This window comes from Chiloscyllium punctatum, chromosome 32 (genome assembly GCF_047496795.1).
Source record: "Chiloscyllium punctatum isolate Juve2018m chromosome 32, sChiPun1.3, whole genome shotgun sequence".
In the NCBI taxonomy this organism is placed as follows: domain Eukaryota; kingdom Metazoa; phylum Chordata; class Chondrichthyes; order Orectolobiformes; family Hemiscylliidae; genus Chiloscyllium; species Chiloscyllium punctatum.
Genome location: NC_092770.1, coordinates 28156866 through 28170019, shown reverse-complemented (window position 1 = coordinate 28170019; position 13154 = coordinate 28156866). Strand labels below are relative to the sequence as shown.

General features: G+C 41.7%; 1 protein-coding gene across 9 annotated transcripts in view; it reads right to left on the bottom strand.

Moving 5' to 3' along the window:
* Window positions 1-13154, bottom strand: part of LOC140458002 (sodium-coupled neutral amino acid transporter 4-like) — a 110716-nt gene that overhangs the window by 26424 nt on the left and 71138 nt on the right. For all 9 annotated transcript variants that reach the window (XM_072551936.1, XM_072551943.1, XM_072551944.1 and 6 more), the window contains 3 exons: window positions 11510-11583; window positions 11126-11218; window positions 3688-3769 (listed from right to left, as the gene is read on the bottom strand). In XM_072551936.1, coding sequence (XP_072408037.1) covers window positions 3688-3769; window positions 11126-11218; window positions 11510-11583 — 249 coding nt within the window. The remainder of the gene's footprint in view (window positions 1-3687; window positions 3770-11125; window positions 11219-11509; window positions 11584-13154) is intronic.

The following is a 13154-nucleotide window of genomic DNA, read 5'->3' as shown; positions in this document are numbered from 1 at the left end:
AAGAGGAGTGGAAGTCAAGAATCCAGTGACAGAGGTGGAAGTGGTTGAGAGCGACAAGTTCCTGGGAGTGATGGTCACCAACAATCCATCCTGGTCCACCCACGTGGATGCAATGGTCAAGAAAGCACAACAACGCCTCAACTTCTTCAGGAAGCTAAGGAAATTCTGCTTGTCCACAAGAACTCTAACCAAGTTTTAAAGAAAACACCACAGGAAGCATCCTGTCTGGAAGCATCCTGTTGGGATATGGCAACTCTCTTCCCGACATCACAAGAAACTACAGAGAGTTGTGAACACAGCCCAATCCATCACACAAACCAGCCTTCCACCCACTGATTCTGTCTGCCTCGGGAAAGCAACCAACATAATCAAAGACCTCTTCCACTTCTGTTAAGCAGAAGATATAAAAGTTTGAATACACGTACAAACAAATTCAAGAACAGCTTCTTCCCCACTGCTATAAGACTTTTCAACGGACCTCTCAAATGATAACTCTGATCTCTCACCCTGTACCTTCTCTACGCTGTAACACTGCGTTCTGCGCTCTATTCTGCTACCCTGATGTACTTTGTATTGTCCAATCTGCCCAAAGAGTATGCAAAGCAATACTTTTCACTGTATTTCAGTTCATGTGACAACAATAAATCAAATCTAATAAATCACATCAAATCAACTTTGCTCATATCACACTAGCTCCCAATCTCCTACGTAGGCTTCTATTTCACAGTGACCTACCTTCTCACCATACAAAGCAGCGAAATCAAACTGTGCTGTCTTTATGCAATGCATGAAACTCTTCACTCTCCATGCACTGGACAACAGAGAGGTTGCAGCACTGGAAGAGGCCACGAAACCATCATGACTGAACTGGCTGAATAAATTAACTACTTATTCAAATTTTACTTTGTAGCAGCTGTTCTGCAGGCTACTGCTTTCAGGACCAAATCCAGACTGCTCTCAAACTGGGCAGTGAATTCCAGCCAGCCAGCACCCTCTGAGCAAAAACAATTTTCCTCATGTCTCCTCTAATCATAGAGTCATTGAATCATATAGCATAGAACCAGGCCCTTCGGCCCACCAAATCTATGCCTAAATCAAGCACCAATCTGCACTAATTCCATTGATCTGCAATTGGCCCATTGCTTACTGTGCCCTGGTATTTTAAGAGCTCATCCAGATGCTGCTTAAATGTTTTGAGAGAATTTCTGCCTCCACTACCCTCTCAGACAGCAGGTTCCAGATTTCTGTCACCCTCTGGTGAAAACATTTTTCCTCAGATCCCCTTTAAACCATTGACTCCCCACCTTAATCATATGACCTCTGATCTTCGCCGTATCTGCCATTGTGAAAAGATTCTGATGATCTACTCTATCTCTGCCTCTCAAAATCTTGTATACCTCAATCAGATAGCGAGTTTTGAGAAGATTTGTAGCTTAGGTTGAGGCTCTGAATGTAGGTTTGCTTGCTGAGATAGAAAGTTGGTTTTCAGACATTTCGTCAACATCATTAGTGAGCCTCTGGATGAAGCACTAGTGGTATGGCCCGCTTTTTATTTATGTGTTTAGATTTCTTGAGTTGATGATGTCATTTCCTGTGGTGATGTCATTACCTGTCCTTACTCACAGGGGGTGGTAAATGGGATCCAAGTCAATGTGTTTGTTGATAGAGTTCTGGTTGGAATGCCATGCTCGCACGTGTCTCTGTTTGCTTGTCCTAGGATGGGTCTATTGTCCTAGTCAAAGTGGTGTCCTTCCTCATCTGTATGTTAAGACACTAGTGAGATAATAGTGGCAATGAACACTAACTAGCCACAAAAAGAAATGACCCACTCTAACTAGTATCTTAACATACAGATAAGGAAGGCCACCACTTTGACTGGAACAACACATCCATCCTAGGACTCAAAGCATGAGAATTCCTAAAAGGATGTCCTTCCAGCTGGAACTGCATCAACAAGCACATTAACTTGGAACCCATTTATCACCCACTGAGAAAAAGAACAGGAAATGACATCACCAACCCAAAGAAATCTAAACACAAATAAAAAGCGGGCCATACCACCAGAGCTTCATCCAGAGGCTCACTGATGATGTTACCTAGTATGGTGACAAAACGTCTGAAAACCAACCATCCAGCTCAGTGAGCAAACTTACATCCAGTGCCTCAATCAGATTTTCCCCTCTGCCTCCTCGGCTCCAAGGGAAACAAACCCAGCCTATCCAGTCTCTTCTCATAACTGAGACTTTCCATCCCATGCAATATCCTGCTGAATCTCCTCTGTACCCACTCCGGTATAAATCACATCCTTCCTATAGTGTGGTGACCAGAACCGCATCTGTGGCCTAACCACTGATGTATGAAGTTGTAATAAGACTTCCTTGTTCATATATTCAATCTTCTGGGTAATGATGGCAAACATCCCTGCCCACCTGTACTGACACCTTCAGGGATTCTATGGACTTGTACACCAAGTTCCCTTTTGTTCCTCAGAACTCTCTAGGGGCCACCCATTCATTGTGTATTTCCTTCCCTTATTAGATCTCCCAACATCCCACCTCACAATTCTCAGAAATAAAATTCCCTCTGCCATTGCTCTGCCCAATTTATCAACTGATCGATATCAGGTTGTAACTTGAGAGCATCCCCCTCAATATTAGCAACACCAATTTTTTAAAAATCTTAATTGGAGAGGAGATGATAATCTTATAGGAGAAAGTGAGGACTGTAGATGCTGGAGATCAGAGTTGAGAGTTTGGTGCTGGAAAAGCACAGCCAGTCAGGCAACATTCGAAGGGCAGGAGAGATGCATTCCTGATGAAGATAATCTTATAACTATATATTGAAACACACAATTTTTAAACAAACTTTGAACTTAAGAAGGCAATATTCTAACCCATACACTTTGTATAATAATCAATATTCACAGTACTTGTTCTAAATTTAAATGGTTTTCATTCCATTAATATAGTGTCCACCTTAGCATTGCAAAATTTTCCAGTTATAAGTCCTAATAGCAAATTAATGCAAAGTCCACACTATATGAATTCCAGCTGGGGTTTGATTAGAACCTCTCACTGCTGACTCATTTATTAAATTCTCAGAGTTATGATTGGCAAATGTAAAAACCATTAAGGGTGATGGTTACTTAAATAAAGTAGAAATAATGTTACGATAGATCACAATTATTTGGGAATTTGCTGTTTAAGTCTTTCCTTCAGATCAAGTTGTCCACCAGATTCCTGGAAATGGTGATTTATTGAATAACCTCCTAAGAAACACACACTGGAAACTGACAGGCAAGACAGCAGCAGCACCTGGGAATTTTCAGCGGATAAAATGACAGGAAGGGTGCTTTTCCAAATGAACAGCTGCAACTACAGAGGGAGGCCAAGCATCGAAATGTAAACGGAGAATCTCCCACTGAAGTTACACTGGGGAGAAAATTCCTGGGAAAAGTTTCTATCAGAAGGCAAAGGGGTCGTGAAACCTTGTTTGTGATTGTGAACAAGTGCTAGGGAAAAACGTTTATATCAACTCCAATAGAAAATAATTAAAATTTGGAACTGAAATTTGTCAGGGACCAGTATTCACTCAGAATACAACTACTGTACTATTCATTTGTGATTAGCCATGAACTACAGTTACATGTATCAAATTAATTGCTTCCTTTAAAGCTATAATGCATACCCATTGATGTCTTCAATTCCCATAAATGACCGTATTACTTCGGGTAGTTCATACTTGACTATGAAGAGGTAACTTGACATAGCTGTAACAGGAATGGTTTTGTTAGGTACACTACTGTCAAAACTGTCACTTCACTCAGTTTTAAGAAACATTTCTAAGGGGAAAGGAATTTGACAAAATAATTTTGATCTACTTTCGAGAATGCCAGGGAATGATTATGCACATCATCAGTGTTCTCCTGAATAAAACCCGCCAACAAAATTTATTTGATTGTTTCGTGGAAACGTTTAGATTGCTCAGTAGCAGCAGTGTGTACCACCTACACAATCCACTGCGGAAATTCACCAAATCTCCGTAGACAGCACCTTCCAAACCCATGACCACTTCCATCTGGAAGGATAAGGGCAGCAGATAATGGGAATACCCTGCAAGTTCCCTTCCAAGCCACTCACTATCTTGACTTGGAAATATATCACCAGTCCCTCGGTGTCTCTGGGCCAGTAATGCTATTGTGGGTAACATTTTATAGAAATTAGAAGCAGGAGTATGCTATTCAGTCCTTTGAGTCGGATCCACCACTTAATGTGATCACTGCAGATCCTCAATGTCATCTTCCTGCTTTCTCCCCATAACCTTTGATGCATTTACTATCTAAATTTTTATCAGCGTCTTTCCTGAATCTACTCAAATGACCCGGCCTCCATAAATATCTGTGGTAGTGAATTCCACAGGGTGACCACCCACTGAGAAGAAATGTCATCTCAGTTCTAAGTGCCCTCCCCCCGCATCCTGAGACTGTGTCCCCTGGTTCTAGACTCCCCAAGATGGAAAATATTCTCCCCGCATCTAGTCCTCCAGTCCTGTTCCAATTTTCTACAATTCAATCCAATCCTTTTTCATTCTTCTAAACCCTAGCGAACACAGATGCTGGTAAGTCAGTGTTTAAACAAGAGTAAATGTGAGGTTAGGGAGAGAGGATGGGGCGGGGGGAGCTGAGTCTGGGTGGGATTCTCTTCAGAGTGTGTGTGGAGTGGCACGGTGGCTCAGTGGTTAGCACTGCTGCCTCACAGCGCCAGGGACCTGGGGTCAATTCCAGCATTGGACGACTGTCTGTATGGTGTCTGCACTTTCTCCCAGTGTCTGCGTGGGTTTCCTCCAGGTGCTCCAGTTTACTCCCACAATACAAAGATGTGCAGGACAGGTGAATTGGCCATACTAAATTGCCCAATGTTAGGTGCCCTAGTCAGGGTTAAATGTAGGGAAACGAGTCTGGGTGGGTTACTCTTCGGAGGGTCGGTATGGACTTGTTGGGCCTAAGGGCCTGTTTCCACGCTATAGGGAATCTAATTTAATCTGAGTGTAGACTTGATGGGCTAAATGGCCTCTTTCCCCACTGTAGGGATTCTATGAATGTCTCTTCATACTTGCGGGGAATGAACAGCAGTGGTTCAAGAAGGAAACTCACCATTACCTCCTGAAAGGGGACTAGGGATGCGCAATAAATGCTGGCCCAACCAGCACTGCCCACAGCTTATGACTAAATAAAAAAAATATTTTTTGTCAGGGGAAATGAGAATAGAAATAAACCATAATTAAAAAGAAAATAACATCACACACAGGACAAAGTACTGCTTCATGTACTGGATAAGCTAGCTATAACCTGGCAATATCCACAAGGTTCACCTCAGGTAGAATTACATTTGTCAGCAAGCTATATAGAGAATTCTGCCTAACATGGTGTAATGGGAGAGATGAATTTTCTGGAGTTTGACCTTGCTGCATTGGACTGCCTTGACGGTGAAAAATAAGAAACAGACAGCGATGAATGCATGATGAAGGGCTTTTCCCCAAAACGTCGATTTTACTGCTCCTCGGATGCTGCCTGAACTGCTGTGCTCTTCCAGCACCACTAATCCAGAATCCATGAATGCATGCACGTCAGGGAACTTGCTGAATCTTCCATGTATTGAGCTAAGTGGATAAGGAATCAAACACTTCAAATTTGGGATGATGCAGAATTAGGCCAACCTACCCACTGATTAAGCTGAAGTTTCAGGTATTCATTCACAGGATAGAGGGTGTTGCTGGCTAAGCCACATTGCTGTGGGTCTGTCAAGGATCAGACCAGGTAAGGATTGCAGTTTCCTTCCCTAAAGGGCATTACTGAACTGGAAATGCTTTTCCTGACAATTGACAATGATCTCATAGTCATCAATAGACTCTTAATTCCAGATTCTTATCGAACTCAAATTCCACCATCTGCCCTAATGGGAGTCAAACCCAGGTACCTGGAACACTACCTGGGTCTCTGGATTAACAGGGAGAAAGTGAGGACTGCAGATGCTGCAGAGTCAGAGTCAAACATTTGGCGCTGGAAAAGCACAGCAGGTCAGGCAGCTTCCGAGGAGCAGGAAAGTTGATATTTCAAGCATAAGCTCTTCGTCAGGAATGGGCTTATACCCGAAACGTCAATTCTCCTGCTCTTCGGATGCTGCCTGACCTGCTGTGCTTTTCCAGTGCCACACTTTTTGTCTCCGAATTAACAGTCCAATGATAATACCACTAGGTCATTGCCTGTTTGTACTCAGTTTTGTGAAAGTCATTGATTCATTGAATGTGTTAGTGGGACTTATTTGCAGGCTTTAAAATTTTTACCACATTTTATTTCACATAAAAAATCTTTACAGGTGCACTTGTTCCAATTTTGTTTTAATTGGAGATGCTAAAATGTTCATTTATGTGTACGTGGGATGTGAGCATTGTTAGCTAGGCCCTCATTGATCGCCAATCCACAAGAAGCCCAGAGAGGTTGCTGATGCACTGTCTTCAACAAGCAGTACTGTGCCTGGGTGTGTAGGATCATGCGTGATGCTGTTAGGAAGGGAGCTTGAGGATTTTGTATTTTTGAATTAATGTTAAACTCATGCAGATGTAAAAATATCGCTAATTACTTCTCTGACATTTTTAAAGAGTAGGAGAAAGTGAGGACTGCAGATGCTGGAGATCAGAGCTGAAAAATGTGTTGCTGGAAAAGCGCAGCAGGTCAGGCAGCATCCAAGGAGCAGGAGAATTGATGTTTCGGGCATGAGCCCTTCTTCAGGAATGAGGAAGGCGTGCCAAGCAGGCTAAGATAAAAGGTAGGGAGGAGGGACTTGAGGGAGGGGCATTGGAAATGCGATAGGTGGAAGGAGGTAAAGGTGAGGGTGATAGGCCGGAGTGGGGGTGGGGGCGGAGAGGTCAGGAAGAAGATTGCAGGTTAGGAAGGTGGTGCTGAGTTCGAGGGTTGGGACTGAAACAAGGTGGGGGGAGAGGAAATGAGGAAACTGGAGAAATCTGAGTTCACCCCTTGTGGTTGGAGGGTTCCTGGGCAGAAGAGGAGGTGCTGCTCATTTTTAAAGAGTCACCAAGCAGAAAAGATAAAACATTAACCATAATCGAAAATTTGACATGAAACAGTTGTTTTAAAAATTTTGCATCAATTCTTCTGAATCGTCAAAGTTAAAAATCACACAACACCAGGTTATAGTCCAAGAGATTTACGTGTAAACATTAGCTTTAAGAGTGCTGCTCCTTTAGCAGGTGGTTGTAGGATCATAAGGCACAGAGTTTATAACAAAAGTTTACAGTGTTGATGCATATGAAATTACATACTGAAAAAGACCTGGATTATTTGTTAAATCTCATCTTTTAGAATGACCATGTTGGCTTCAGTTCTTTCATATGTAAATCCCAGAACTTTTTAAAAAAAATTACAATCTCAAGTGAACTTTAACAATAGGTGCCAGGTCGGCCCAGATAATGTATTGAAAGTGTGAGCTTCCCTGTGAGGCTGCCTGTGCCATAATGGTCAGACTGATTCTAATCTAATAAAAGGGATTTACAGAATCTTACATGGAGGCATGCAGTTTTTGAGCAAAATAAAATGTAATTCTGCAAGTACAAATTCACCCCACAAACCTGTGTGTGTGTATGTGTGTGTGTGTGCGCAGGTGGCGGGGGCATGAGTGTTTGTGAGAGAGCGTGTCTGTGTGAGTGTAAAGGGGTATAAGTCTGTGAGAGGGTGCGTGTGTGGTTGTGATTGTGAATGTGTATGTGCGAGCATATGGGAGAAAGCTTGGACATGAGAGAGGGCATGCATGAATGTGTGTGTGTGCACGCGCGTGCGTGTACTGGGGTCATCTGTAGTGTGACATGAACCCCAGGTCCTGGTTGAGGCCATCTCCATAGGTACTAAACTTGGCTATCAGCCTCTGAAGGGCTGAAGTCGAATGTCCCAGACTGCTGAAGTGTTCTCCGACTGGGAGGGAACACCCCTGTCTGTTGACTGTTGTGCGCTATCCATTCATCCGATGCCATAGACTCTGCTCGCTCTCACCAATGTACCATACCTCATGGGGTGTTCCCTCACAGTTGGAGAACATTTCAGCGGTACAGGACATTTGACCTCGGACCTTCGGGTGACCATCCTCCAAGGTGGACTTCAGGTCAGACAACAACGCAAAGTGGCCGAGCTGAGGCTGATAGCCAAGTTTGGTACCCATAGGGATGGCCTCAACCAGGACCTTGGGTTCATGTCACACAACAGGTGACCCCATTACATTACACACACACACTCACGCAGACCCTCTCTCATACACAAGATTTCTCTTATACTTTCATAGACTTATAGCCCTTTATACTCACACTCATACACATCCACACCCTCATGCGACTGCACCCCCCAAACACACACACACACACACACACACACACACACAAATAAAAGTTTGTGGGGTGAATTTGTACTTGCAGAATTACATTTTATTTTGCTCTAAAACTGCATGAATCCATGTAAGATTCTGTAAATCCCTTTTTAGAAATAGAATCAGTCAAACATTGGGGCACAGGCAGCCTCACACAGGGAAGCTCACATCTTCAATGGTTGGACATGGCACCTATTGTTAAAGTTCACTTGAGATTGTAACTTTTAAAAAAAAGTTCTGGGATTGACATATGAAAGAAGATTCTAAAAGATAAGAGACTTAATCCAAGTCTTGTTCAATATATAATTTCAGTTGCATCACACTGTAAACTTTTGCTATAAATTCTGTGTCTTATGACCTTCTACTCTACAACTACCTGATGAAGGAGCAGCGCTCTGAAAGCTAGTACTTCCAAATAAGCCTGTTGGACTATAACCTGGTGTTGTGTGATTTTTAAACTTTGTACACCCCAGTCCAACAGATCCAAATCTGAACAGTCAAACACCAAGTGTCATTTAATTATTTTCACATGGAAACCATATGCTCAGTTTCAAAGGAGGCATTTAGCACATCAAACCTAAGCTAACTCTTCCAAGGTATCCCCATTCCTTTTCTCTTTCCTCATATCCCTACATTTTCTCTCTTCCAAGGTTTTTGTGCAATTTCCTCACGAAGGCTGCTAAGCAACCTTTCTCTATTACATTAGGAACCACAAATCCAAATGGCTGCAAAATATTCTTATCATGTCACGTCTTAATCTTTTGACTGACCCTCCATCATAAGGTCAAAAGAGGGGATGTTCGCCGATCTTTGCTCAATGTTCAGCACCATTCCCAATCCCTCCGCTATGAAAACAGTCCATGTTCAAATTCAACAAGACCTGGTCAATATTCAGGCTTGCGCTGACAAGCAACCATTAACATTCACACCACACAAATGCCAGGCAATGACAATCTCCAATTAGAGACAATGTGACCATAACATTGACATTCAATGGTGTTAACATCACTGAATCCCCTACTCTAAAATTTCATGGGGTTACCATTGAGCAGAAACTCAACTGGAGTGGCTATAAGAGCAGGTCAAAAGCTAGGAATACTGCAGTGAAAGTGAGTAACTCACCTAACTTCCTAAACCCTCTCCACTATCAATGAGGCACAAGTCAGGAGTGTAATGGAATACTTCCCACTTGCCTTGATGGTGCAGCTCTAACAACACTAAAGAAGCCTGACACCATTCAGAACAAAGCAGCTCGCTTGATTGGTACCACATCCATAAGCATCCACTCCTAGTACCAACGTTCAGCAGCAGTAGTGTGCACTATCTACAAAATGCACTGCAGAAATTCACCAATGATTCTTAAACAACACTTTCCAAACCATGACCAGTTCCAGCTAGAAGGACAAGGGCAGCAGATACATGGGAACACCACCCTTTGCAAGTTTTTCTCCAAGCCACTCACCATCCTGACTTGGTAATATACCACCATTGCTTCACTGTCGCTGGGTAAATTCCTTCCCTAATGACACTGTGGGTTAGCCTAAAGCACGTCACCTGCAGTAGTTCAAGAAAGCAGTTCACCACCACCTTCTCAAGGGCACGTAGGGGCAGGAAATAAATGCTGACCCAGGCAGTGACACCCACATTCTGAGTGAATGAAAAAACAAAGTAGCTGTGTCCTTAGATGATCAACCCTCTGGTAATTTAAAACAGCTTGTCTTTATATACTCTGCATCCTCATTACGATTGTAATCACCTCTGTCATGTCTCCTCTTAGCTTTCTCTGCTATCAGGATACTTAGCTGGTGGATGCATGAGGATGTGGCATTTAGAGGTGAAGATTAGAGGATCTAAAATCTTCTTAAACACAACAGTGGGTCGCCTAAACAGTTTGGCTTGGCAATTTCTCACCCCCTCAGAATTTTCTGGGTCAATGGGCCTGACTTCAGTTCACACATACCACTACAAGGAATGTTATAATGTGTTCCCCTCGAGCTGAAACAATAGCCATTTACAGGTTGGCTCTGTGGTCAGCACTGCTGCCTCACGGCACCAGGATCCCGGGTTCGATTCTACCCTTGGGCAACTGTCTGTGTGGAGTTTTCACATTCTCCCTCTGTCTCTGCGGGTTTCCTCCTACAATTCAAGATGTACAGATTGGGTGGATTAGCCATGTTAAATTGACCATAGTGTGCAGGCTAGGTGGATTAGCCATGGGAAACAGAGGGTTACAGGGATAGGATTGGGCCTGGGTGAGATGCTCTTTGGAGGGTTGGTGTAGATTTGATAGCCCAAATGGCCTGCTTCCACACTGTAGGGATTCTATGAAAATTTTATTTTTAATATCACTTTGTCAATTTTCTATTTTTGCTGCTGATGCCCTTTCTCACCTCATGGGTTTCAACCTTTCTAACAGACTAATGTATGGGACTTTATCAAATGCCTTATAGATCTTCAAAACCCTTGTCTACTTGGAGTTTTTTAAATGAGAAAATAGAATCAGTTTGTCAAATTGTGATTTTCCCTCCATAAATCTGTGCTGGCTCTCCTGCTTCCCCACCACCAGGATTAAACCCAGGATGAAAATGGTTTTTGAATAGACACGCCATAATCAAAACTCGAATGGTCAATTCCTCTGTAAAGTATTACAAAAACAAACAGACTTAAGTATACATTCTGCCAAACAGAATAATTACCTCCAATATTTTGCAGCGTAATAGAACCAAAGGCTGCAATTTTCCCAGGCCACCCGAAGGCTCGTTCTCCTAATTTCTCATAAACCAAAGAGCCTGTTTTTCCAAAACAAAACCCAAAGATTTTAGTTAAACAAAATTATAATACATACTTGGAACAAGTGATGCTGTCAGATAGGAATCGGAGACAGTAGGCAAAACGAACAGATCAGTTGCTAGGTTTTACTCATGCCTGATATTCATTAAACCCTTTCTGTATTTCATGTTCAATTCTATTACAGATTATAAGCAAATGGCTGATACAAGGCTGTCCTTCAGTGCAGAGGCAATTTTCTATCTTATCTCTCAACACATGCTGCTAAATCTCTAAGAAAGTCATGCCCTTACCTCCTTCCTTTGCAGTCTTTAGTAAGAGATGAATAGAATACAATGACAATACAGCCACTGTAGCCAACAAGATCCTGTAAGAGAAGGAAAGGTGAGGAATAACATGGTTGTTTTTGGGTACAGCACAGCAAGCACAGTGTCACATTGTTGTCAAACTAAGCTAACTGAGTTTTAACATCTCATAGGAAGTTCAATAGTTCATTTATTGTTTCTGTTATTACCCCTTTCAGTTTTGAATGCAAAATGTTAAAATAGTCACATGTGAAATCTATCCTGGTCAATTCTAACTGAGATAAACAAATTGTGTAAAATGCTGAAAATCCAGAAGAAAAACAGAAAATGCCAGAAACACACAGCAGTTAGTCAGTCAGTAGCTGTGGGATGTGGACGGATCTGTAGGTGACTATTGCTTGCAACTGATCTCTTTTTGTTTCTCCAAAGGATGTTGATGAGACAGCTCAAGATTTGTCAATATTAGTACAACTGTGGGTATTGAATGCTCTGAGCATCATATCAACCTCAGTTAGAAATGAACACAAAAACTTTAGTTTGATATTACAACCTGTAGCAATTTGAAAGAAGAGGTAGTGTGACTTCCTGAACAATTATTCATTAAAAAGGTTTGAGCCATTCTCTTTGCTAAGTCTTTGAAAACACAGTATAACCAAGAGACTTTGAAAGCAATATTTTACAGGACAATTTGATTAACTATTTTAGTTTATGACTCCTTCAGTATTTTTAATTATTAATGAAACTTTTGAGATGAAATGTAACAAGACCAGATTAAGTTTTGAGGGAGGCATGTTAAAAATTAGAGAATAAAAACTGTAGTTGAGAACGCAATGATTTTGCACCAAACCTTTGTGATCTATATATTTCCCTGAAAGTTTATACCTTAATCAAGCCAGTGTTATTAGACTTTTAACTTTTAATACCTCAATTAAAGGTGAGTCAATATCACTAACAATTTTGTGGATGTACTAATTTTGTGGATGTGCAATGTTCCATATTAAATTTACATACAGTTAAAAAGTCCAGCATTCAGATATTGACTGATCACAGAGTGGTCTGGTATGTAGAAATATAATCATGACTCTTTACAGAAATAACTAACAGCTGTTTCTGTTCATCAAGGTTGCTATCCTACATAGTTTAGACTGTCTACTGTGCCATTCCTCCACTACCTCCTTTGATTCTATAAACCATTTTTCAGAATGTAGAGATGTACCCTCAATGTGCCCTTGAATCATTCTTCAAAACAATTACCGTCAGGAGGTATAAATGTTATCCCATTACAAATCAGTCCACCTTATTCAATATTCATTTTAAGTTTCAAATGTCACTTTGCTTGTAGTGAACATTCTGTTCCAAAATTAAGGTAAAATCTAACATTTTAAATGACAACTTTATATGTTAGAAGTAATATTCAGTGTTGCTGGATCAAAAACCTGGGGCTTTCTCCCTATTGGCATTAGGGGTCTACCTAAAGCACATGGACTAGGTCAAGGAGGCAGATCACCACCACCTTCTCAAGGGCAACTAGGAGCAGGCAATTAATGCTGGCCCAGCCAGCAACACCCACATCCCATGAATTAGAATACAAAACAAAAAGACTGTAAACAAAGTTGGTCAGACAGTGTAGAGC